Raw genomic sequence first — 24,217 nt, 5'->3', positions numbered from 1 at the left:
TGCCTGTTAGGAGGTTCTCCTCCATTGATCCTATCCTCTACATAGTGAACTGTGATGTGCCTGTTAGGAGGTTCTCCTCCATTGATCCTATCCTCTACATAGTGAACTGTGATGTGCCTGTTAGGAGGTTCTCCTCCATTGATCCTATCCTCTACATAGTGAACTGTGATGTGCCTGTTAGGGGGTTCTCCTCCATTGATCCTATCCTCTACATAGTGAACTGTGATGTGCCTGTTAGGAGGTTCTGGCTAACGTATTGTTGTTAATCGTTAATATTTAATTGTTTGATTGAACATTCATTTTGTCATGTAGTCCCATTTAGACCAAGGCCTCTTTCACAAGGGAGTGCTGCATATACACTATTTATACCATTTACAAATACAGCATCATAAAACGTTTTACAAGCCATTCAAGAAAAAACAATCAATTCCTCTGCAAAGAGGTCCTTAATCAACAAGTTGAACTGCCCCAGAGGTACCAGAACATCAAGTTGAACTGCCTCAGGCACCAGAACATCAAGTTGAACTGCCCCAGAGGTACCAGAACATCAAGTTGAACTGGCTCAGGTACCAGAACATCAAGTTGTACTGCCTCAGGCACCAGAACATCCAGTTGAACTGCCTCAGGCACCAGAACATCCAGTTGAACTGCCTCAGGCACCAGAACATCCAGTTGTACTGCCTCAGGCACCAGAACATCAAGTTGAACTGCCTCAGGCACCAGAACATCAAGTTGAACTGCCTCAGGCACCAGAACATCAAGTTGAACTGCCTCAGGCACCAGAACATCCAGTTGAATTCATTTTTTTTCTTAACTTATTGTCCTTTTTTGTTCATCCAGATGCCCAGATATTTATAAGCAGGGACACCATCAATGAGGACAAGTCAATGAGGGCACCGTCAATGAGGGCACCGTCAATGAGGGCACTGTCAATGAGGATACTATCCAATGAGGAAACCGTCAATGAGGATACTATCCAATGAGGACACCGTCAACGAGGACACTATTCAATGAGGACACTATCCAATGTACATATGCATAAATCATCAAATACAAGTGTTTTTGAAAATGACATATACCTGGTGGTTTTTACCTGCATTAACTACCTATTTCAGTTCAACAAAGGCTTTCTGCAGGGCAATAAAGACAGATTATAGCTCTGACACAGCCTGGTCAACCGTGGAAGCAACAGCATACACAACAGTGTCATCTGCAAACAGATGTATGTCACACTTTTTGTTTGGCATATAGACCTATATTGTTTAAATAGACAGTAAAAAGTATAGGGCCAAACATCGACCCCTGTGGGACACCTTTTCCTAATGGAAACCTGACTTAACGCCATCAGAGAATACCCCTTGTGTTCTGTCTGTCCGGTATTGCATGATGCTTGATCCAGGCCAATTGCAGACAATCTTTGAATTAGGAAAGAGTGGACAACAGTATCAAAAGCCTTCGATAGGTCAATGAAGAGGGCAGCACAGTCTTTCATTTTTATACATACCCTTTACCATGTTATTTAACACCAGGGATGCAGTGGGGGTGGTACTATGACCTGGCCTGAATCCAGATTGAGGAACACATCTGGTAGCTAGGGAAAGATCTAGGCTGATAGGTAATCAAAGATTCTAGAACATAGACCCAAAGATTCTAGAACATAGACCCAAAGATTCTAGAACATAGACCCAAAGATTCTAGAACATAGACCCAAAGATTCTAGAACACAGACCCAAAGATTCTAGAACATAGACCCAAAGATTCTAGAACATCGTGTCTGTGAAGTCCTGCAGGACTCATAATAGTGAAGGTGAGCTGAAGGCTCTCAATGGGGAGAGTGTTTTAACAAACTCTTTATCACAAACAACATATAGATCGCGTCTGAAATTGGTACCCTTTTCCCTTTGTAGTGTGGACTACTTTTGACCAGAGAGGTTGACCTTTACCTTGAAAATTGTTCTCAGTGCAGATCTACTTTGAATCTCGGTGGTGAAGTAGAAATGATTGCCGCCTTCCCTTGGTATGGAAACACATTCTCTGCTATACACTAGGTGACATGGTTCAGAGAGAAGGAGTGGATTAAGACTATTAGACTCCATTTCTTCTGGCGTCTTCTGTAGGGATCTGTCTCTTATCACCAGGCAGTCAGCCAATCAATCAGTCAGTCAGTCAGTCAGTCAGCCAGTCACCAGCCAGCCAGTCAGTCACCAGTCAGCCAGCCAGCCAGTCAGCCAGTCACCAGCCAGCCAGCCAGTCAGTCACCAGCTAGCCGGCCAGCCCAGTCAGTCAGTCACCAGCCAGCCAGCAGTCACCAGCCAGTCAGCCAGCCAGCCAGCCAGTCACCAGCCAGCCAGCCAGTCACCAGCCAGCTAGTCACCAGCCAGCTAGTCACCAGCCAGTCAGTCAGTCACCAGTCAGCCAGTCAGTCAGCCAGCCAGTTGCCAGCCAGCCAGTCAGTCACCAGTCAGTCAGCCAGCCAGTCACCAGCCAGTCAGTCACCAGCTAGCCGGCCAGTCAGTCACCAGCCAGCCAGCCAGCCAGCCAGTCAGTCGCCAGCCAGCCAGTCAGTCACCAGCCAGCCAGTCACCAGCCAGCCAATCAGTCACCAGCTAGCTGGCCAGTCCGTCACCAGCCAGTCAGTCGCCAGCCAGTCACTAGCCAGCCAGTCACTAGCCAGCCAGCCAGTCACTAGCCAGTCACGGTCAGCCAGCCAGCCAGTCAGTCACCAGCCAGCCAGTCAGTCACCAGCCAGCCAGTCAGTCACCAGCCAGTCAGCCAGCCAGTCACCAGCCAGTCAGTCACCAGCTAGCCGGCCAGTCCGTCACCAGCCAGTCAGTCGCCAGCCAGTCACTAGCCAGCCAGCCAGTCACTAGCCAGCCAGCCAGTCCCCAGCCAGCCGGTCAGTCACCAGCCAGCCGGTCAGTCACCAGCCAGTCAGTCACCAGCCAGCCACCAGCCAGCCAGTCAGTCAGTCACCAGCCAGTCAGCCAGTCAGCCAGCCAGTCACCAGCCAACCGGCCAGTCACAAGCCAGCCAGCCAGTCAGTCAGTCACCAGCCAGCCAGTAAGTCAGTCGCCAGCCAGCCAGTCAGTCAGTCAGTCACCAGCCAGTCAGTCAGTCACCAGCCAGCCAGCCGGTCAGTCACCAGCCAGCCAGCCAGCCAGCCAGCCAGTCACCAGTCAGCCAGCCAGCCAGTCAGTCACCAGCTAGCCGGTCAGTCAGTCACCAGCCGGCCAGCCAGTCAGTCACCAGCCAGTCACCAGCCAGCCAGCCAGTCAGTCACCAGCCGGCCAGCCAGTCAGTCACCAGCCAGCCAGCCAGTCACCAGCCAGCCACCCAGTCACCAGCCACCCAGTCACCAGCCAGCCAGTCAGTCACCAGCCAGCCAGTCACCAGCCAGCCAGCCAGTCACCAGCCAACCAACAAGTCACCAGCCAGCCAGTCAGTCAGTCACCAGCCAGTCACCAGCCAGCCAGCCAGCCACCAGTCAGCCAGCCAGCCAGTCAGTGCCAGTCAGTCACCAGCCAGTCAGTCAGTCACCAGCCAGCCAGCCAGCCAGTCAGCCAGCCAGTCAGTCACCAGCTAGCCGATCAGTCAGTCACCAGCCGGCCAGCCAGTCACCAGCCAGCCAGCCAGTCACCAGCCAGCCAGTCAGTCACCAGCCAGCCAGTCACCAGCCAGCCAGCCAGCCAGTCACCAGCCAGTCACCAGCCAGCCAGTCAGTCACCAGCCAGCCAGCCAGTCAGTCACCAGCCAGCCAGTCAGTCACCAGCCAGCCAGCCAGTCACCAGCCAGTCAGTCACCAGCCACCCAGTCGCCAGCCAGCCAGCCAGCCAGCCAGCCAGTCAGTCACCAGCCAGCCAGCCAGTCACCAGCCAGCCAGCCAGCCAGTCAGTCAGTCACCAGCCACTCAGTCAGCCAGCCAGCCAGCCAGCCAGCCAGCCAGTCACCAGCCCGCCGTCAGTCAGTCAGCCAGCCAGCCAGTCAGCCAGCCAGTCAGCCAGCCAGCCAGTCAGCCAGCCAGTCAGCCAGCCAGTCACCAGCCAGCCAGTCACCAGCCAGCCGGCCAGTCAGTCACCAGCCAGCCGGCCAGTCAGTCACCAGCCAGCCAGTCGCCAGCCAGTCACCAGCCAGCCAGTCGCCAGCCAGTCATTCAGTCACCAGTCACTTTGTCATATCTGTTGGAACTATAAGGCATGAAACACCTTTCACTACTTTTCACCGGAGCCCTCCTCTCCCTTCATGTTACTGGGAGCTCTTATGAGTGCAGTGTTTATCCTGTAGATGGCAGTGTATACAAAGGCATGATGGCACACTGAGCTGAGCTCCGATAACCAGCTCTCTATGGGTTATTATGGGAGGAGAGGAGGGGGAGGAGGTGAGAGGGAGAATAGGACTGGAGAGAGGGAGAGGACAGGAGAGAGAGAGGGAGTGGAGAGGAAGAAGAATAGTGGAGAGGAAAGAGGGAGTGGAGAGGAGAGAGGGAGAATAGGACTGGAGAGAGGGAGAGGACAGGAGAGAGGGAGTGGAGAGGAAGACGAATAGTGGAGAGGAAAGAGGGAGTGGAGAGGAGAGAGGGAGAATAGGACTGGAGAGAGGGAGTGGAGAGGAAGAAGAATAGTGGAGAGGAGAGGAAAGAGGGAGGGAGAAGAGGTGTGGAATGGATCCGTTTTCCTCATGCCTCTGTGATCCCATAGAATGAGAGAAGACAGATCATCCCATAGAATGAGAGAAGACAGATCATCCCATGGAATGAGAGAAGACAGATATCCCATGGAATGAGAGAAGATGGATCATCCCATAGAATGAGAGAAGACAGATCATCCCATAGAATGAGAGAAGACAGATCATCCCATGGAATGAGAGAAGACAGATAATCCCATAGAATGAGAGAAGACAGATAATCCCATAGAATGAGAGAAGACAGATCACCCCATAGAATGAGAGAAGACAGATCATCCCATAGAATGAGAGAAGACAGATCATCCCATGGAATGAGAGAAGACAGATCATCCCACGGAATGAGAGAAGACAGATCATCCCACAGAATGAGAGAAGACAGATCATCCCATAGAGTGAGAGAAGACAGATCATCCCATAGAGTGAGAGAAGACAGATCATCCCATAGAGTGAGAGAAGACAGATCATCCCACAGAATGAGAGAAGACAGATCTGACTGGTTAGCTATTGATTCGGGCTGACTCTACCTGTGCTGACTCTACCCGCGCTGACTCTACCTGCGCTGACTCTACCTGTGCTGACTCTACCTGTGCTGACTCTGCAAACTGACTCTACCTGTGCGGACTCTACCTGTGCGGACTCTACCTGTACGGACTCTACCTGTACGGACTCTACCTGTACTGACTCTTAACTGCACGGACTCTTACCTGCGCTGACTCTACCTGCGCTGGCTCTACCTGCGCTGACTCTACCTGCGCTGACTCTACCTGCGCTGACTCTACCTGTGCTGGCTCTACCTGTGCTGACTCTACCTGTGCTGACCCTACCTGTGCTGACCCTACCTGTGCTGGCTCTACCTGTGCTGGCTCTACCTGTGCTGGCTCTACCTGTGCTGGCTCTACCTGTGCTGACTCTACCTGTGCTGACTCTACCTGTGCTGACTCTACCTGTGCTGACTCTACCTGTGCTGGCTCTACCTGCGCTGGCTCTACCTGCGCTGACCCTGCTGCTGACCCTGCATGTGCTGACTCTACCTGTGCTGACTCTACCTGTGCTGACTCTACCTGTGCTGACTCTACCTGTGCTGACTCTACCTGTGCTGACTCTACCTGTGCTGACTCTACCTGTGCTGGCTCTACCTGCGCTGGCTCTACCTGCGCTGACCCTGCATGTGCTGATTCTACCTGTGCTGACTCTACCTGTGCTGACTCTACCTGTGCTGACTCTACCTGCGCTGACTCTACCTGTGCTGACTCTACCTGCGCTGACTCTACCTGCGCTGACTCACCTGCGCTGACTCTACCTGCGCTGACTCTACCTGTGCTGACTCTACCTGTGCTGACTCTACCTGCTGACTCTACCTGCGCTGACTCTACCTGCGCTGACTCTACCTGCGCTGACTCTACCTGCGCTGACTCTACCTGCGCTGACTCTACCTGTGCTGACTCTACCTGTGCTGACTCTACCTGTGCTGACTCTACCTGGGCATATGGATTTGAGTGAAAAGTATTTGAATAAATATGAAAGGTGAATGTAAGAAGAGGTCATCATCTCAAATAGACTACATGTCATATTAAACAGCATATAAACACTCTAAATAGGTCAGGAGACAGACAGGGAGTCTAAGAAGGAAAATTAATTCTGTAGTCTATATGATTTGTTATTTCAAGGATATAGCCTACAAAGAAACACAGTGCATTCGGAAAGTATTCAGACCCCAACATTTTGTTACATTACAGCCTTATTCTAAAATTAATTAAATATTTGTTTTTTCTCATCAATCTACATACAATATCCCATAATGACTTATTTACATAAGTATTCAGACCCATTGGTATGAGACTCGAAATTGAGCCCAGGTGCATCCTGTTTCCAATGATCATCCTTGAGATGTTTCTACAACATGATTGGAGTCCACCTGTGGTAAATTCGATGAATTGTCCTTTGGAAAGGCACACACCTGTCTATATAAGATCCCACAGTTAACAGTGGATGTCAGAGCAAAAACCAAGCCATGAGATCGAAGAAATTGTCTGTAGAGCTCCGAGACAGAAGTGTGTCGAGGCACAGATCTGGGGAAGGGTACCAAAACTGCAGCATTGAAGGTCCCCTAGAACACAGCGGGCTCCATCATTCTTAATGGAAGAAGTTTGGAACCACTATGACTCTTCCTAGAGAACCCGATGGTCACTCTGACAGAGCTCCGGAGTTCCTCTGTGGAGATGGGAGAAACTTCCAGAAGGACAAACATCTCAGGCCTTTATGGTAGAGTGGGCAGACAGAATCCACTCCTCATTAAAAAGCACATGACAGCCCGCTTGGGAGTTTGTCGAAAGGAACCTAAAGGACACAAGATTCTCTGGTCTGATGAAACCATGATTGAACTCTTTGGCCTGAATGCCAAGTGTCACATCTGGAGGAAACCTGGCACCATCCCTACGGTGAAGCATGGTGGTGGCAGCATAATGCTGTGGGGATGTTTTTCAGCGGCAGGGACTGGGAGACTAGTCAGGATAGAGGGTAAGATGAATGGAGCAAAGTACAGAGAGATCCTTGATGAAAACCTCCTCCAGAGCGCTCCGGAGTGGTATTGCTGTAAGATGTGATTTATAAAATGTTTTATACAATCTTTTAAAACCGTCTTGTTTTGGGTTATAAATAAGTATTTCTTATTTATTTATTTATTATGTTCAACTTGTTTTAAATCCTTCACTATTTCATCGGGGCTCTCTCTAGGTTTAGTGTTCTGCATAACAAACACATCATGTGTGAGGATTAGTGGTTACCTTGTTCTATTAGGTGACCAGGGGGGTGGCTCTACTTTTTCATGCCAGACTTCAGAATATTGTTTGTTTACGTTTTTTAAAATTCTTCTTCAACTTTTTATTTTATTTACTAATTTGAAAATTGTTTAATGGATTATTTGTTATTGTAATCTGGCATCTCTCCCTTTCCCACCTGACTTTACATGGCTAGGTCTAATATCATGAGAGGGTCAGCTGGTTGACTTTACATGGCTAGGTCTAATATCATGAGAGGGACAGCTGGTTGACTTTACATGGCTAGGTCTAATATCATGAGAGGGTCAGCTGGTTGACTTTACATGGCTAGGTCTAATATCATGAGAGGGACAGCTGGTTGACTTTACATGGCTAGGTCTAATATCATGAGAGGGACAGCTGGTTGACTTTACATGGCTAGGTCTAATATCATGAGAGGGTCAGCTGGTTGACTTTACATGGCTAGGTCTAATATCATGAGAGGGACAGCTGGTTGACTTTACATGGCTAGGTCTAATATCATGAGAGGGACAGCTGGTTGAGGTCTAATATTGAGAGGGACAGCTGGTTGCATGGCTAGGTCTAATATCATGAGAGGGACAGCTGGTTGACTTTACATGGCTAGGTCTAATATCATGAGAGGGACAGCTGGTTGACTTTACATGGCTAGGTCTAATATCATGAGAGGGACAGCTGGTTGACTTTACATGGCTAGGTCTAATATCATGAGAGGGACAGCTGGTTGACTTGACATGGCTAGGTCTAATATCATGAGAGGGACAGCTGGTTGACTTGACATGGCTAGGTCTAATATCATGAGAGGGACAGCTGGTTGACTTGACATGGCTTATCATGAGAGGGACAGCTGGTTGACTTTACATGGCTAGGTCTAATATCATGAGAGGGACAGCTGGTTGACTTTACATGGTTAATATCATGAGAGGGACAGCTGGTTGCTCGGTCACTTTTACTAGCTGAAATGTTAAATCTTTAAATCGCCCAGTAAACCATAAAAGGGTCCTTTCTCATTTAAATCACCTTAAAGTAGATGTCTCCTTTCTTCAGGACGCACGGCTCGGCACTTTAGACCACTCCGCAGGAGGGTGGATCGGTCAATCATATCATTCCAACTTTCACTCTGAATCTAGAGGAGCAGCCATTTTAATAAGTCAGAACATACTGTTCTCAGTGTGAAGTGTAGAGGCAGACTCAGCAGACTCAGCAGGCCAGGATCATTGTTACTCTAACTTCCGCGACGCATATAAGGCCCTGCCCCGCCCCCCTTTCGGAAAAGCTGACCACGACTCCATTTTGTTGATCCCTGCCTACAGACAGAAACTAAAACAAGAAGCTCCCACGCTGAGGTCTGTCCAACGCTGGTCCGACCAAGCTGACTCCACACTCCAAGACTGCTTCCATCACGTGGACTGGGAGATGTTTCGTATTGCGTCAGACAACAACATTGACGAATACGCTGATACGGTGTGCGAGTTCATTAGAACGTGCGTTGAAGATGTCGTTCCCATAGCAACGATTAAAACATTCCCTAACCAGAAACCGTGGATTGATGGCAGCATTCGTGTGAAACTGAAAGCACGAACCACTGCTTTTAATCAGGGCAAGGTGTCTGGTAACATGACTGAATACAAACAGTGCAGCTATTCCCTCCGCAAGGCTATCAAACAAGCTAAGCGCCAGTACAGAGACAAAGTAGAATCTCAATTCAACGGCTCAGACACAAGAGGCATGTGGCAGGGTCTACAGTCAATCACGGACTACAGGAAGAAACCCAGCCCAGTCACGGACCAGGATGTCTTGCTCCCAGGCAGACTAAATAACTTTTGCCCGCTTTGAGGACAATACAGTGCCACTGACACGGCCTGCAACGGAAACATGCGGTCTCTCCTTCACTGCAGCCGAAGTGAGTAAGACATTTAAACGTGTTAACCCTCGCAAGGCTGCAGGCCCAGACGGCATCCCCAGCCGCGCCCTCAGAGCATGCGCAGACCAGCTGGCCGGTGTGTTTACGGACATATTCAATCAATCCCTATACCAGTCTGCTGTTCCCACATGCTTCAAGAGGGCCACCATTGTTCCTGTTCCCAAGAAAGCTAAGGTAACTGAGCTAAACGACTACCGCCCCATAGCACTCACATCCGTCATCATGAAGTGCTTTGAGAGACTAGTCAAGGACCATATCACCTCCACCCTACCTGACACCCTTGACCCACTCCAATTTGCTTACCGCCCAAATAGGTCCACAGACGATGCAATCTCAACCACACTGCACACTGCCCTAACCCATCTGGACAAGAGGAATACCTATGTGAGAATGCTGTTCATCGACTACAGCTCGGCATTCAACACCATAGTACCCTCCAAGCTCGTCATCAAGCTCGAGACCCTGGGTCTCGACCCCGCCCTGTGCAACTGGGTACTGGACTTCCTGACGGGCCGCCCCCAGGTGGTGAGGGTAGGCAACAACATCTCCTCCCCGCTGATCCTCAACACTGGGGCCCCACAAGGGTGCGTTCTGAGCCCTCTCCTGTACTCCCTGTTCACCCACGACTGCGTGGCCATGCACGCCTCCAACTCAATCATCAAGTTTGCGGACGACACAACAGTGGTAGGCTTGATTACCAACAACGACGAGACGGCCTACAGGGAGGAGGTGAGGGCCCTCGGAGTGTGGTGTCAGGAAAATAACCTCACACTCAACGTCAACAAAACTAAGGAGATGATTGTGGACTTCAGGAAACAGCAGAGGGAACACCCCCCCACCCACATCGATGGAACAGTAGTGGAGAGGGTAGCAAGTTTTAAGTTCCTCGGCATACACATCACAGACAAACTGAATTGGTCCACTCACACAGACAGCATCGTGAGGAAGGCGCAGCAGCGCCTCTTCAACCTCAGGAAGCTGAAGAAATTCGGCTTGTCACCAAAAGCACTCATAAACTTCTACAGATGCACAATCGAGAGCATCCTGGCGGGCTGTATCACCGCCTGGTATGGCAACTGCACCGCCCTCAACCGTAAGGCTCTCCAGAGGGTAGTGAGGTCTGCACAACGCATCACCGGGGGCAAACTACCTGCCCTCCAGGACACCTACACCACCCGATGCTACAGGAAGGCCATAAAGATCATCAAGGACATCAACCACCCGAGCCACTGCCTGTTCACCCCGCTGTCATCCAGAAGGCGAGGTCAGTACAGGTGCATCAAAGCTGGGACCGAGAGACTGAAAAACAGCTTCTATCTCAAGGCCATCAGACTGTTAAACAGCCACCACTAACATTGAGTGGCTACTGCCAACACACTGTCAATGACACTGACTCTACTCCAGCCACTTTAATCATGGGAATTGATGGGAAATGATGTAAATATATCACTAGCCACTTTAAACAATGCTACCTTATATAATGTTACTTACCCTACATTGTTCATCTCATATGCATACGTTGATACTGTACTCTATATCATCGACTGCATCCTTATGTAATACATGTATCACTAGCCACTTTAACTATGCCACTTGGTTTACATACTTATCTCATATGTATATACTGTACTCGATATCATCTACTGTATCTTGCCTATGCTGCTCTGTACCATCACTCATTCATATATCCTTATGTACATATTCTTTATCCCCTTACACTGTGTATAAGACAGTAGTTTTTTTGGAATTGTTAGTTAGATCACTTGTTCGTTATTACTGCATTGTCGGAACTAGAAGCACAAGCATTTCTCTACACTCGCATTAACATCTGCTAACCATGTGTATGTGACAAATAAAATTTGATTTGATTTGATGTCATTCATGTAGTAGGAAGCAGGCCATGTCATTCATGTAGTAGGAAGCAGGCCATGTCATTCATGTAGTAGGAAGCAGGCCATGTCATTCATGTAGTAGGAAGCAGGCCATGTCATTCATGTAGTAGGAAGCAGGCCATGTCATTCATGTAGTAGGAAGCAGACCATGTCATTCATGTAGTAGGAAGCAGGCCATGTCATTCATGTAGTAGGGAAGCAGGCCATGTCATTCATGTAGTAGGAAGCAGGCCATGTCATTCATGTAGTAGGAAGCAGACCATGTCATTCATGTAGTAGGAAGCAGGCCATGTCATTCATGTAGTAGGAAGCAGACCATGTCAGCAGCAGACCATTCATGTAGTAGGAAGCAGGCCATGTCAGCAGCAGGCCATGTCATTCATGTAGTAGGAAGCAGGCCATGTCAGCAGCAGGCCATGTCATTCATGTAGTAGGAAGCAGGCCATGTCAGCAGCAGGCCATGTCATTCATGTAGTAGGAAGCAGGCCATGTCATTCATGTAGTAGGAAGCAGGCCATGTCAGCAGCAGACCATGTCATTCATGTAGTAGGAAGCAGGCCATGTCAGCAGCAGGCCATGTCATTCATGTAGTAGGAAGCAGGCCATGTCAGCAGCAGACCATGTCATTCATGTAGTAGGAAGCAGGCCATGTCATTCATGTAGTAGGAAGCAGGCCATGTCATTCATGTAGTAGGAAGCAGGCCATGTCAGCAGCAGACCATGTCATTCATGTAGTAGGAAGCAGGCCATGTCAGCAGCAGGCCATGTCATTCATGTAGTAGGAAGCAGGCCATGTCAGCAGCAGACCATGTCATTCATGTAGTAGGAAGCAGGCCATGTCAGCAGCAGACCATGTCATGCATGTAGTAGGAAGCAGGCCATGTCATTCATGTAGTAGGAAGCAGGCCATGTCAGCAGCAGGCCATGTCATTCATGTAGTAGGAAGCAGGCCATGTCAGCAGCAGACCATGTCATTCATGTAGTAGGAAGCAGGCCATGTCAGCAGCAGACCATGTCATTCATGTAGTAGGAAGCAGGCCATGTCAGCAGCAGGCCATGTCATTCATGTAGTAGGAAGCAGGCCATGTCAGCAGCAGACCATGTCATTCATGTAGTAGGAAGCAGGCCATGTCAGCAGCAGGCCATGTCATTCATGTAGTAGGAAGCAGGCCATGTCAGCAGCAGGCCATATCATTCATGTAGTAGGAAGACTGTATAATACCCCTGTTATCTTGGCTAACATTTACGCAACAAATTTGTATAACAGTTCATTCTTCACAAATGTATTTTCTCAATGACCAAATACGGACACACACCTACCTAATACTAGGTGGTGATATGAATTGTGTACTGTCGCCCAGTCTGGATCGTAGCTCTCCTAAGGGTATCATCTTCATCAAAGACAGTATCCACAATTCAGTTTTTTCTTAAGACCTATGGCGTATCTGATGCGTGGCGTTTCCACCATCGCACACCTGTGGAGTATTATGTTTTTCTCGCCAGTTCATAAGACCTTCTCACAGACTACTTTTTATACGACAATAGATTTCTGCCACTTATCACGAAGTGTGATTACCAAGCTATAGTCTTTTTGGATCATTTCCCTCTATGAAAGTACTTGTTGCAAATACACAGCCTAATTATTGCCCTGGGTTGGTTAAATCACTACTGCTATCAGAAGAAACCTTTGTTGCTTTTATATCCTTTCAAATGGATCTATTTCTCTTATTTCAACCCCCTCCAACAGTATGGGAATCAATGAAGGCTTATTTTAAGGGGACAAATTATTTCGTACAGAGCAAGATTAAGGAAGTGTAATATTCTGAGGGGTACATAGAAATAAAATATTGGATTTGGTTATGGCATATTTACACTCTTCATCTACTAAAACAACATTTGACACATCAGACAGAGTTTGATCTTCTCTCAACTCGACGAGCTGAACTTCGAGTGAGTAAATCTCCATACCAAAATGATGAATACGGAGCGAAATCAGGGGAGAAGGGCACACTGAGATCACTGACGAGCTGGGTAACACACATATTGATGATTTAGAGGTCAATTCACGTTTTCATAACTTTTACTCACGATTATACACTTCGGGGTCCGCTGGTAAATGACACCTTACTCCACACCTTCTTTGAGAACTTAGATGTTCCTACAGTTGAACCTGAGATAGCTGCTGAATTAGAATAACAGTTCTCTGTAGAAGAGATTGTGTTGGTAATTAAATCTATGCAGTGTGGTAAATACCCCTGGACCCGAAGGATTTATGAGCAAATTCTAATAAATCAACTCTCTCCTCTCTTGTTTTCCGTATTTGAGGAATCATTCTCCACAAACTCTTTACCCTCAAGAAATGAGACAAAAATGTATTTCACTTCTTCTGAAAAAGGGAGATAAGAACCTCTTGAGTGTGGTTCATATATAGGCCAACTTCTTTACTGATTTGTGATGTAAAGATACTTTCTAAGATGATTGCCTATTGTTTTGAGTCAGTCCTTCCCTCCATTATCTCTACAGATCAAGCTGGTTTTGAGTCAGTCCTTCCCTCCATTATCTCTACAGATCAAACTGGTTTGAGTCAGTCCTTCCCTCCATTATCTCTACAGATCAAACTAGTTTGAGTCAGTCCTTCCCTCCATTATCTCTACAGATCAAACTGGTTTGAGTCAGTCCTTCCCTCCATTATCTCTACAGATCAAACTGGTTTGAGTCAGTCCTTCCCTCCATTATCTCTACAGATCAAACTGGTTTGAGTCAGTCCTTCCCCCCATTATCTCTACAGATCAAACTGGTTCAAGTCAGTCCTTCCCTCCATTATCTCTACAGATCAAACTGGTTTTGAGTCAGTCCTTCCCTCCATTATCTCTACAGATCAAACTGGTTTTGAGTCAGTCCTTCCCTCCATTATCTCTACAGATCAAACTGGTTTGAGTCAGTCCTTCCCTCCATTATCTCTACAGATCAAACTGGTTTGAGTCAGTCCTTCCCTCCATTATCTCTGCAGATCCAACTGGTTTGAGTCAGTCCTTCCCTCCATTATCTCTACAGATCAAACTGGTTTTGAGTCAGTCCTTCCCTCCATTATCTCTACAGATCAAACTGGTTTGAGTCAGTCCTTCCCTCCATTATCTCTACAGATCAAACTGGTTCGAGTCAGTCCTTCCCTCCATTATCTCTACAGATCAAGCTGGTTTGAGTCAGTCCTTCCCTCCATTATCTCTACAGATCAAACTGGTTTCATTAAAAAAAATTGTCATTCTTTTTTTCAACATCAGACGTCTTTATAAGCCCTGATCATCGGACTATCCAGAGATATTATCAGATATTGTTATCACTTGATGCTAAGAATTTGATGCCGTTTGATCGGGTAGATTGGGATTTATCTATTTTATACTCTCAAACTATTTGGATTCAGTCCCAATTTTATGTCCTGCACAATGCATCACCAGGTACTATGGTACTATGGTGTTAAATGCTGAGCTGTAGTTGATGAACAGCATTCTCACATAGGTATTCCTCTTGTCCAGATGGGTTAGGGCAGTGTGCAGTGTGGTTGAGATTGCGTCGTCTGTGGACATATTGGGGCGGTAAGCAAATTGGAGTGGGTCTAGGGTGTCGGGCAGGGAGGAGGTGATATGGTCCTTGACTAGTCTCTCAAAGCACTTCATGATGACAGAAGTGAGTGCTACGGGGCGATAGTCATTTAGCTCAGTTACCTTTGCTTTCTTGGGAACAGGAACAATGGTGTCCCTCTTGAAGCTTGTGGGAACAGCAGACTGGGATAGGGATTGATTGATTGAATATGTCCGTAAACACACCAGCCAGCTGGTCTGCGCATGCTCTGAGGACGTGACTGGGGATGCCGTCTGGGCCTGCAGCCCTGCGAGGGTTAACACGTTTAAATGTTTTACTCACGTCGGCTGCAGTGAAGAAGAGATCGCAGGTTTTGATAGCGGGCCGTTTCGGTGGCGCTGTATTGTGACCGATGTAAGCAGGCCCCTGCTACCTTACTGCACATGTTTTGGACATGCCCGAAATTAACAGGAGGCCCCTCTAAACAGTTCCTAACCTTTTCCTTTCTGTGTGTGTGTGTATGTGTGTGTGTGTGTGTGTGTGTGTGTGTGTGTGTGTGTGTGTGTGTTTAGTCCTTTCCTCCTCTAATTAAGAAGTGAGGCTCTGTCCTGTAATAAAGCTGTTTGGACCAGACACCCTGGCTGCTCTATTGTTCCCCACACACACTCCGCTAACACAGCCCACACACACTCCGCTAACACAGCCCACACACTCCGCTAACACAGCCCACACACTCCGCTAACACAGCCCACACACACTAACCCAGCCCACACACACTAAACCAGCCCACACACACTAACCCAGCCCACACACACTAACCCAGCCCACACAAACACTAACCCAGCCCACACACACTAACCCAGCCCTCTCCCTGTGTTCATCCCTAACCCAGCCCACACGCACTAACCCAGCCCACACACACTAACCCAGCCCACACACACTAACCCAGCCCTCTCTCTGTGTTCATCCCTAACCCAGCCCACACACACTAACCCAGCCCTCTCTCTCTGTGTTCATCCCTAACCCAGCCCCACACACTAACCCAGTCCTCTCTCTGTGTTCATCCCTAACCCAGCTCACACACACTAACCCAGTCCTCTCTTTGTGTTCATCCCTAACCCAGCCCACACACACTAACCCAGCTCACACACACTAACCCAGTCCTCTCTTTGTGTTCATCCCTAACCCAGCCCCACACACTGTGCCCAACCCTCTCTCTCTCTGTGTTCATCCCTAACCCAGCTCATACACACTAACCCAGTCCTCTCTCTCTGTGTTCATCCCTAACCCGGCTCATACACACTAACCCAGCCCTCTCTCTCTGTGTCCATCCCTAACCCAGCCCACACACACTCTAAGCCAGCCCTCTCTCTTTGTGTTCATCCCTAACCCAGCCCCCACACACTAACCCAGCCCTCTCTCTCTGTGTCCATCCCTAACCCAGTCCTCTCTGTGTCCATCCCTAACCCAGCCCTCTCTCTCTTGTGTCCATCCCTAACCCAGTCCTCTCTGTGTCCATCCCTAACCCAGCCCTCTCTCTCTTAACCCAGTCCATCCCTAACCCAGTCCCTCTCTCTTGTGTCCATCCCTAACCCAGTCCTCTCTGTGTCCATCCCTAACCCAGCCCTCTCTCTCTTGTGTCCATCCCTAACCCAGCCCTCTCTCTCTTGTGTCCATCCCTAACCCAGTCCTCTCTGTGTCCACCTAACCCAGCCCTCTCTCTCTTGTGTCCATCCCTAACCCAGTCCTCTCTGTGTCCATCCCTAACCCAGTCCTCTCTGTGTCCATCCCTAACCCAGTCCTCTCTGTGTCCATCCCTAACCCAGTCCTCTCTGTGTCCATCCCTAACCCAGTCCTCTCTGTGTCCATCCCTAACCCAGTCCTCTCTGTGTCCATCCCTAACCCAGTCCTCTCTGTGTCCATTCCTAACCCAGTCCTCTCTGTGTCCATCCCTAACCTAGCCCTCTCTCTGTGTTCATCCCTAACCCAGGACACACACACTAACCCAGCCCACACACACTAACCCAGCCCTCTCTCTGTGTTCATCCCTAACCCAGCCCCCACACACTAACCCAGCCCCCCCCACACACTAACCCAGCCCCCACACACTAACCCAGCCCTCTCTCTGTGTTCATCCCTAACCCAGCCCCCACACACTAACCCAGCCCTCTCTCTGTGTTCATCCCAAACCCAGGACTCCAGCCCACACACACTAACCCAGCTGTGTCCACACACACTAACCCAGCCCACACACACTAACCCAGCCCTCTCTCTGTGTCCATCCCTAACCCAGTCCTCTCTGTGTCCATCCCTAACCCAGTCCTCTCTGTGTCCATCCCTAACCCAGTCCTCTCTGTGTCCATCCCTAACCCAGTCCTCTCTGTGTCCATCCCTAACCCAGTCCTCTCTGTGTCCATCCCTAACCCAGTCCTCTCTGTGTCCATCCCTAACCCAGTCCTCTCTTTGTGTTCATCCCTAACCCAGTCCTCTCTGTGTCCATCTCTAACCCAGCCCTCTCTGTGTCCACAGGGAACAGGAGCTAAAGGTGATCCAGGCCCGCAGGACTCTGGAGGATGCACTGATGGCAGATGGGTTGGCGCGGACTGTCGAATCCAGCAGAGACTCAGAGGATGAAGCTGCATAGACCAAACATGGTGAGGGGGTGAGGGGAATAACGCTTTGGGGTGAGGGGATAACGCTTTGGGGGTGGTGAGGGGATAACGCTTTGGGGTGAGGGGATAACGCTTTGGGGTGAGGGGGATAACGCTTTGGGGTGAGGGGGATAACGCTTGGGGTGAGGGGATAACGTTTTGGGGTGAGGGGGATAACGCTTTGGCGTGAGGGGGATAACGCTTTGGCGTGAGGGGATAACGCTTTGGGGTGAGGGGATAACGCTTTGGGGTGAGGGGATAACGCTTTGGGGTGAGGGGATGACGCGTTGATGCGAGAGGATAACGCCGTGGGACGAGAGGATAATGCCGTGGGGTGAGAGGATAACGCTGCGGGACGGGGGGATAACGCGGCGGGGTGGGAGGATAACGCTATGAGGTGGGAGGATAACGCTGTGGGGTGAGAGGATAACGCCGCGGGACGGGGGGATAACGCGGCGAGGCGGGAGGATAACGCTATGAGGTGGGAGGATAACGCTGTGGGGTGGGAGGTTAAGCGATGGCGGGCGGGGGATAACGCCGGGGGCGGGAGGATAACGCTGTGGGGCGGGAGGATAACGCGCGGGACGGAAGGATAACGCTGTGCGGCGGGGGATAACGCCGTGGGGTGGGAGGATAACGCCGTGGGGTGGGAGGATAACGCTGTGGGGTGAGAGGATAACGCTGTGGGGTGAGGGGATAAAGCCGTGGGGTGGGAGGATAACGCTGTGGGGTGAGGGGATAACGCTGTGGGATGGGAGGATAACGCGGTGGGGTGAGGGGATAACGCTGTGGGGCGAGGGGATAACGCTGTGGGGCGAGGGGATAACGCTGCGGGGCGGGGATAACGCGGAGGGGGGGCGAGGGGATAACGCTACGGGGGGCGGGGGATAACGCTACGGGCGAGGGGATAACGCTGCGGGGCGAGGGGATAACGCTGCGGGCGAGGGGATAACGCTGCGGGGCGAGGGGACAACGCTGCGGGGCGAGGGGACAACGCTGCGGAGCGAGGGGATAACGCTGCGGGGCGAGGGGATAACGCAGTGGGGATAACGCTGTGGGGTGGGAGGATAATGCGGCGGGGTGAGGAGGACTGGGGAGGTAGATGAATGGGACACCAGGAGTGAGAGGATAACGCTGTGGGGTGAGGAGGACTGAGGAGGTAGATGGATGGGACACCAGGAGTGAGAGGATAACGCTGTGGGGTGAGGGGATAACGCTGTGGGGTGAGAGGATAACACTGTGGGGTGAGGAGGACTGGGGAGGTAGATGGATGGGACACCAGGGGTGAGGGCAACCCAAGCTTGGAGTGCAGTGTGCTAAAGTGTGTATGTGTAAATGCAAAATGCTGCTCTCTCTCTCTTTCTCTTTCTCTCTCTCTGTCTCTGACTGAGAAGACACATGACCTGGTATGAAAGACAAGACAAAACAAAACAAGATGGGAAATATTATCGACATTACTTTGCACTTTTCACTGGCTGTCCCTCAGGTTGTGGCAGGAGGACACATATTTGGCTGCCAAAACTGCACATTTTGGCTTTTCACCCAATAAATATTTGATTTTATAGTTTCAAATTCTTTGTATTGAATTATAATTTTGGTAAATAAATATTCTCTTAGGTCTGAGTATTTGTCACAGTGTAATAGGAAATGCAGCTCTGTCTCTACCTCTCCCCTGGAGCAGAGTGAGCACAGCCTGTCCTCTCTGGGCAGCCAGGTTTGTCTGTGACGACCGGTCTCTATAGCCAGACTGTCCTCACTGAGTCTGGTCAATGTTTTCCTCAGTTTTCAGTCACAGTGGTCAGATAGTCTGCCACCATGTCCTGTCTGTTTAGAGCCAAATAGCATTGAAGTTTACTTTTTTACTTTTTATTTTTTTGTGGTGTCTTTCCAATAAGTGATATATTTTATTTTTGTTTTGTGATGATTTGGTTGGGCTAGATTTTCTGAGTGCTGTCCTGAGGCTCTATGGGGTTGGTTTGGGTTTGTGAACTGAGCCTCAGAACCAGCTGGCTGAGGGGACTCTTCTCTTGTTTCATCTCTTGACATTGCAGAGCTGTGTTATTGTTTTTAGATGGTTGTAAAATTTGATGGCTATTTGTTCTATTTGAATGAGGAGGGGGTATTGGCCCAATTCTGCTCTACATGGGTTATTTGGAGTTTTTCTTTGCACTTGCAATACAGTCTTGCAAAACTCTGCATGCAGTGTTTCGATTGGATGTTTGTCCCATTTGGTGAATTCATTATTAGAGATTGGACCCCATACTTCACTGCCAAATAGAGCAACTGGTTCTAGAACTGATTGGAACATTTTGAGCCAGATTCTAATTGGAATTTTGATTTTGATGTTCCTTTTAATGGCATAGACTGCTCTTCTTGCTTTGTCTCTCAGCTCCTTCACAGCCATGTGAAAGCTACCTGTGTTGGTGATATTTAGTCCTAGATACGTGTAGTTTTTGGTGTGTTCTAATAGAACTGTGTCCAAATAGAATTTATTTCCAGACCTTTTTTTGGAATATCATTATATTTGTTTTTTTTAGGTTAACGGTCAGAGCCCAGGTCTGACAGAACCTGTGGTTAACAGTCAGAGCCCAGGTCTGACAGAACCTGTGGTTAACAGTCAGAGCCCAGGTCTGACAGAACCTGTGGTTAACAGTCAGAGCCCAGGTCTGACAGAACCTGTGGTTAACGGTCAGAGCCCAGGTCTGACAGAACCTGTGGTTAACAGTCAGAGCCCAGGTCTGACAGAACCTGTGGTTAACGGTCAGAGCCCAGGTCTGACAGAACCTGTGGTAAACGGTCAGAGCCCAGGTCTGACAGAACCTGTGGTTAACGGTCAGAGCCCAGGTCTGACAGAACCTGTGGTTAACGGTCAGAGCCCAGGTCTGACAGAACCTGTGGTTAACGGTCAGAGCCCAGACAGAACCTCTGATTAACGGTCAGAGCCCAGGTCTGACAGAACCTGTGGTTAACGGTCAGAGCCCAGGTCTGACAGAACCTGTGGTTAACGGTCAGAGCCCAGGTCTGACAGAACCTGTGGTTAACGGTCAGAGCCCAGGTCAGACAGAACCTCTGATTAACGGTCAGAGCCCAGGTCTGACAGAACCTGTGGTTAACGGTCAGAGCCCAGGTCTGACAGAACCTGTGGTTAACGGTCAGAGCCCAGGTCTGACAGAACCTGTGGTTAACGGTCAGAGCCCAGACAGAACCTGTGGTTAACGGTCAGAGCCCAGGTCTGACAGAACCTGAGGTTAACGGTCAGAGCCCAGGACTGACAGAACCTGTGGTTAACGGTCAGAGCCCAGGTCTGACAGAACCTGTGGTTAACGGTCAGAGCCCAGGTCTGACAGAACCTGTGGTTAACAGTCAGAGCCCAGGTCTGACAGAACCTGTGGTTAACGGTCAGAGCCCAGGTCTGACAGAACCTGTGGTTAACGGTCAGAGCCCAGGTCTGACAGAACCTGTGGTTAATGGTCAGAGCCCAGGTCTGACAGAACCTGTGGTTAACGGTCAGAGCCCAGGTCTGACAGAACCTGTGGTTAACGGTCAGAGCCCAGGTCTGACAGAACCTGTCAGTTTCACTCCCCTGAGAGAAGAAGTCTGTTTCTTGTTGTTAATTCATTAATGTAGATGTTAAATAGTGTTGGACTTATTGGGCAGCCCTGTTTCACTCCCCTGAGAGAAGAAGTCTGTTTGCTTGTTGTTAACTCATTAATGTAGATATTAAATAGTGTTGGACTTATTGGGCAGCCCTGTTTCACTCCCCTGAGAGAAGAAGTCTGTTTGCTTGTTGTTAACTCATTAATGTAGATATTAAATAGTGTTGGACTTATTGGGCAGCCCTGTTTCACTCCCCGTCCCTGAGAGAAGAAGTCTGTTTGCTTTTTGCCAATTTTAACCGCATTTGTTTTTAGTGTACATTTATTTTAATAAAATCATGTTTTCCCTCCAATACCACTTTCTATTCGTTTATAAAAAAAGACCTTTGTGCCAAATTGAATCAAATGCTTTCTTGAAATCTACAAAACACAAGTAGATTTTGCCTTTGTTTTGGTTTTCTTGTTTATCAATTAGAGTGTGGAGGGTGTAAATGTGGTCTGTTGTACGATAATTGTTTTCAAATCCAATCCGGCTTCTGCTCAGGACGTTGTGTTTGTCTGATTTCTAATGTGCTGTTCCTTTTTTGTTCTTAGGGTGTGTTTGTATTGATTCAGTGTTTCCCCATATTGAAGGCCTATATTTTTGTTGTCTGGTTCTCTGTGTTTTTGATTAGATATATTTCTCAATGACTTTCTTAGATTTTTGCAATCATTATCAAACCATTTTTCATGATCTGTTATTTCTGGTTTGCTCTTATGTTTCTTTAAATTAGCCAAGGAGGCTCATTTGTCAAATATAACGTTTATGTTCCAAACAGCCAAATGTACACCTTCATTGCTGCAGGAGAATGTTAAGGCTAAACAGTTGTCCAGGAGAGATTGTATTTTTTGGCTACTAATTGCTTTTTGGTAGATGTCTGTACTGTTTGCACTCCATCTATAGGCCTGTTTAGTACCATGTCATTTATTGGGCCGTGATGCTTCATGGTTGGGTTCTGCTCTTCTCAGATACACTGTGATTTTACTGTGGTCTGTGAGAGGTGTTAGTGGGCTGACTGTGAAGGCTCTGAGAGAGGTGTTAGTGGGCTGACTGTGAAGGCTCAGAGAGAGGTGTTAGTGGGCTGACTGTGAAGGCTCAGAGAGACTAGGTTGGTCTGAGAGAGGTGTTAGTGGGCTGACTGTGAAGGCTCTGAGAGAGGTGTTAGTGGGCTGACTGTGAAGGCTCTGAGAGAGGTGTTAGTGGGCTGACTGTGAAGGCTCAGAGAGAGGTGTTAGTGGGCTGACTGTGAAGGCTCAGAGAGACTAGGTTGGTCTGAGAGAGGTGTTAGTGGGCTGACTGTGAAGGCTCTGAGAGAGGTGTTAGTGGGCTGGCTCTGAGAGAGGTGTCAGTGGGCTGACTGTGAAGGCTCTGAGAGAGGTGTTAGTGTTTGACTGTGAAGGCTCAGAGAGACTAGGTTGGTCTGAGAGAGGTGTTAGTGGGCTGACTGTGAAGGCTCTGAGAGAGGTGTTAGTGGGCTGGCTCTGAGAGAGGTGTTAGTGGGCTTACTGTGAAGGCTCTGAGAGAGGTGTTAGTGGGCTGACTGTGAAGGCTCTGAGAGAGGTGTTAGTGGGCTGACTGTGAAGGCTCTGAGAGAGGTGTTAGTGGGCTGACTGTGAAGGCTCTGAGAGAGGTGTTAGTGGGCTGACTGTGAAGGCTCTGAGAGAGGTGTTAGTGGGCTGACTGTGAAGGCTCTGAGAGAGGTGTTAGTGGGCTGAATGTGAAGGCTCTGAGAGAGGTGTTAGTGGGCTGACTGTGAAGGCTCTGAGAGATTCTGGGTTTAGGTCGGTGAGGAAGTAGTCTACAGTGCTGCTGCCAAGGGATGAGCTGTAGGTGTACCGACCAAAAGAATCCCCTCTCAGCCTACCATTGACTATGTACAGACCCAGTGTTCCACAGCCTACCATTGACTATGTACAGACCCAGTGTTCCACAGAGCTGTAGGTGTACCTACCAAAAGAATCCCCTCTCAGCCTACCATTGACTATGTACAGACCCAGTGTTCCACAGCCTACCATTGACTATGTACAGACCCAGTGTTCCACAGAGCTGTAGGTGTACCTACCAAAAGAGTCCCCTCTCAGCCTACCATTGACTATGTACAGACCCAGTGTTCCACAGAGCTTCACGAGCTGTACTCCGTTTTTGTTTTTCACTTTGTCATAGTTGTTTCTGTGGGGGTCTGTGGGGAGGGAAAGGTTGTTGCTTCCTGGTAGGTGTTTATCCCCATGACTGTTAGTAGTGTCTTGTTCTTCTGCTGTTGTAGCATTCAGGTCTCCACAGACCAGTACATTGCCTTGGGCCTGAAAGGGACTAATTTCCCCCTCTAGAACGGAGAAACTCTCTTCATTGAAGTAGGGTGACTCTGAGGGGGGAATGTACAGTGGGGCAAAAAAGGTTGTGGACAGGTGTTTTTTATACTGATAACAAGTTCAAACAGGTGCCATTAATATAGGTAACGAGTGGAGGACAGAGGAGCCTCTTAAAGAAGAAGTTAGAGGTCTGTGAGAGCCAGAAATCTTGCTTGTTTGTAGGTGACCAAATACTTATTTTCCACCATCATTTGCAAATAAATTCATTAAAAATCCTACAATGTGATTTTCTGGATTTTTTTTCTCATTTTGTCTGTCATAGTTGACATGTACCTATGTTGAAAATTACAGGCCTCTCCCATCTTTTTAAGTGGGAGAACTTGCACAATTGGTGGCTGACTAAATACTTTTTTGCCCCACTGTATGTGGCACAGAGGAAGACGTTTTTATCTGTCAAGATGGTCTCCTTGTTGACTTTCAACCAGATAAAGAATTCTCCTGTTTTGATCAATTCGAGTCAATGAATTAGTTAAGATTTATACCATATTAGCATTCCATTCTCTGCCCTGCCCTGAGTCTCTGCCCTGTCCTGAGTCTCTGCCCTGCCCCGAGTCTCTGGCCTGCCCCGAGTCTCTGGCCTGCCCCGAGTCTCTGGCCTGCCCCGAGTCTCTGGCCTGCCCCGAGTCTCTGGCCTGCCCCGAGTCTCTGGCCTGCCCCGAGTCTCTGGCCTGTCCCGAGTCTCTGGCCTGTC

The 24,217-nt window shown here is 49.0% G+C and overlaps 1 protein-coding gene across 1 annotated transcript in view; it reads left to right on the top strand.

Moving 5' to 3' along the window:
- Positions 1-24,217, top strand: part of mbd2 (methyl-CpG binding domain protein 2) — a 91,981-nt gene that overhangs the window by 53,663 nt on the left and 14,101 nt on the right. The window contains exon 6 of the mRNA XM_042326406.1: positions 17,400-17,524. Coding sequence (XP_042182340.1) covers positions 17,400-17,514 — 115 coding nt within the window. The 3' untranslated portion in view covers positions 17,515-17,524. The remainder of the gene's footprint in view (positions 1-17,399; positions 17,525-24,217) is intronic.

The sequence above is a fragment of the Oncorhynchus tshawytscha genome, linkage group LG09 (genome assembly GCF_018296145.1).
Source record: "Oncorhynchus tshawytscha isolate Ot180627B linkage group LG09, Otsh_v2.0, whole genome shotgun sequence".
In the NCBI taxonomy this organism is placed as follows: Eukaryota; Metazoa; Chordata; class Actinopteri; order Salmoniformes; family Salmonidae; genus Oncorhynchus; species Oncorhynchus tshawytscha.
This window is presented reverse-complemented; position numbering and strand designations above follow the sequence as displayed.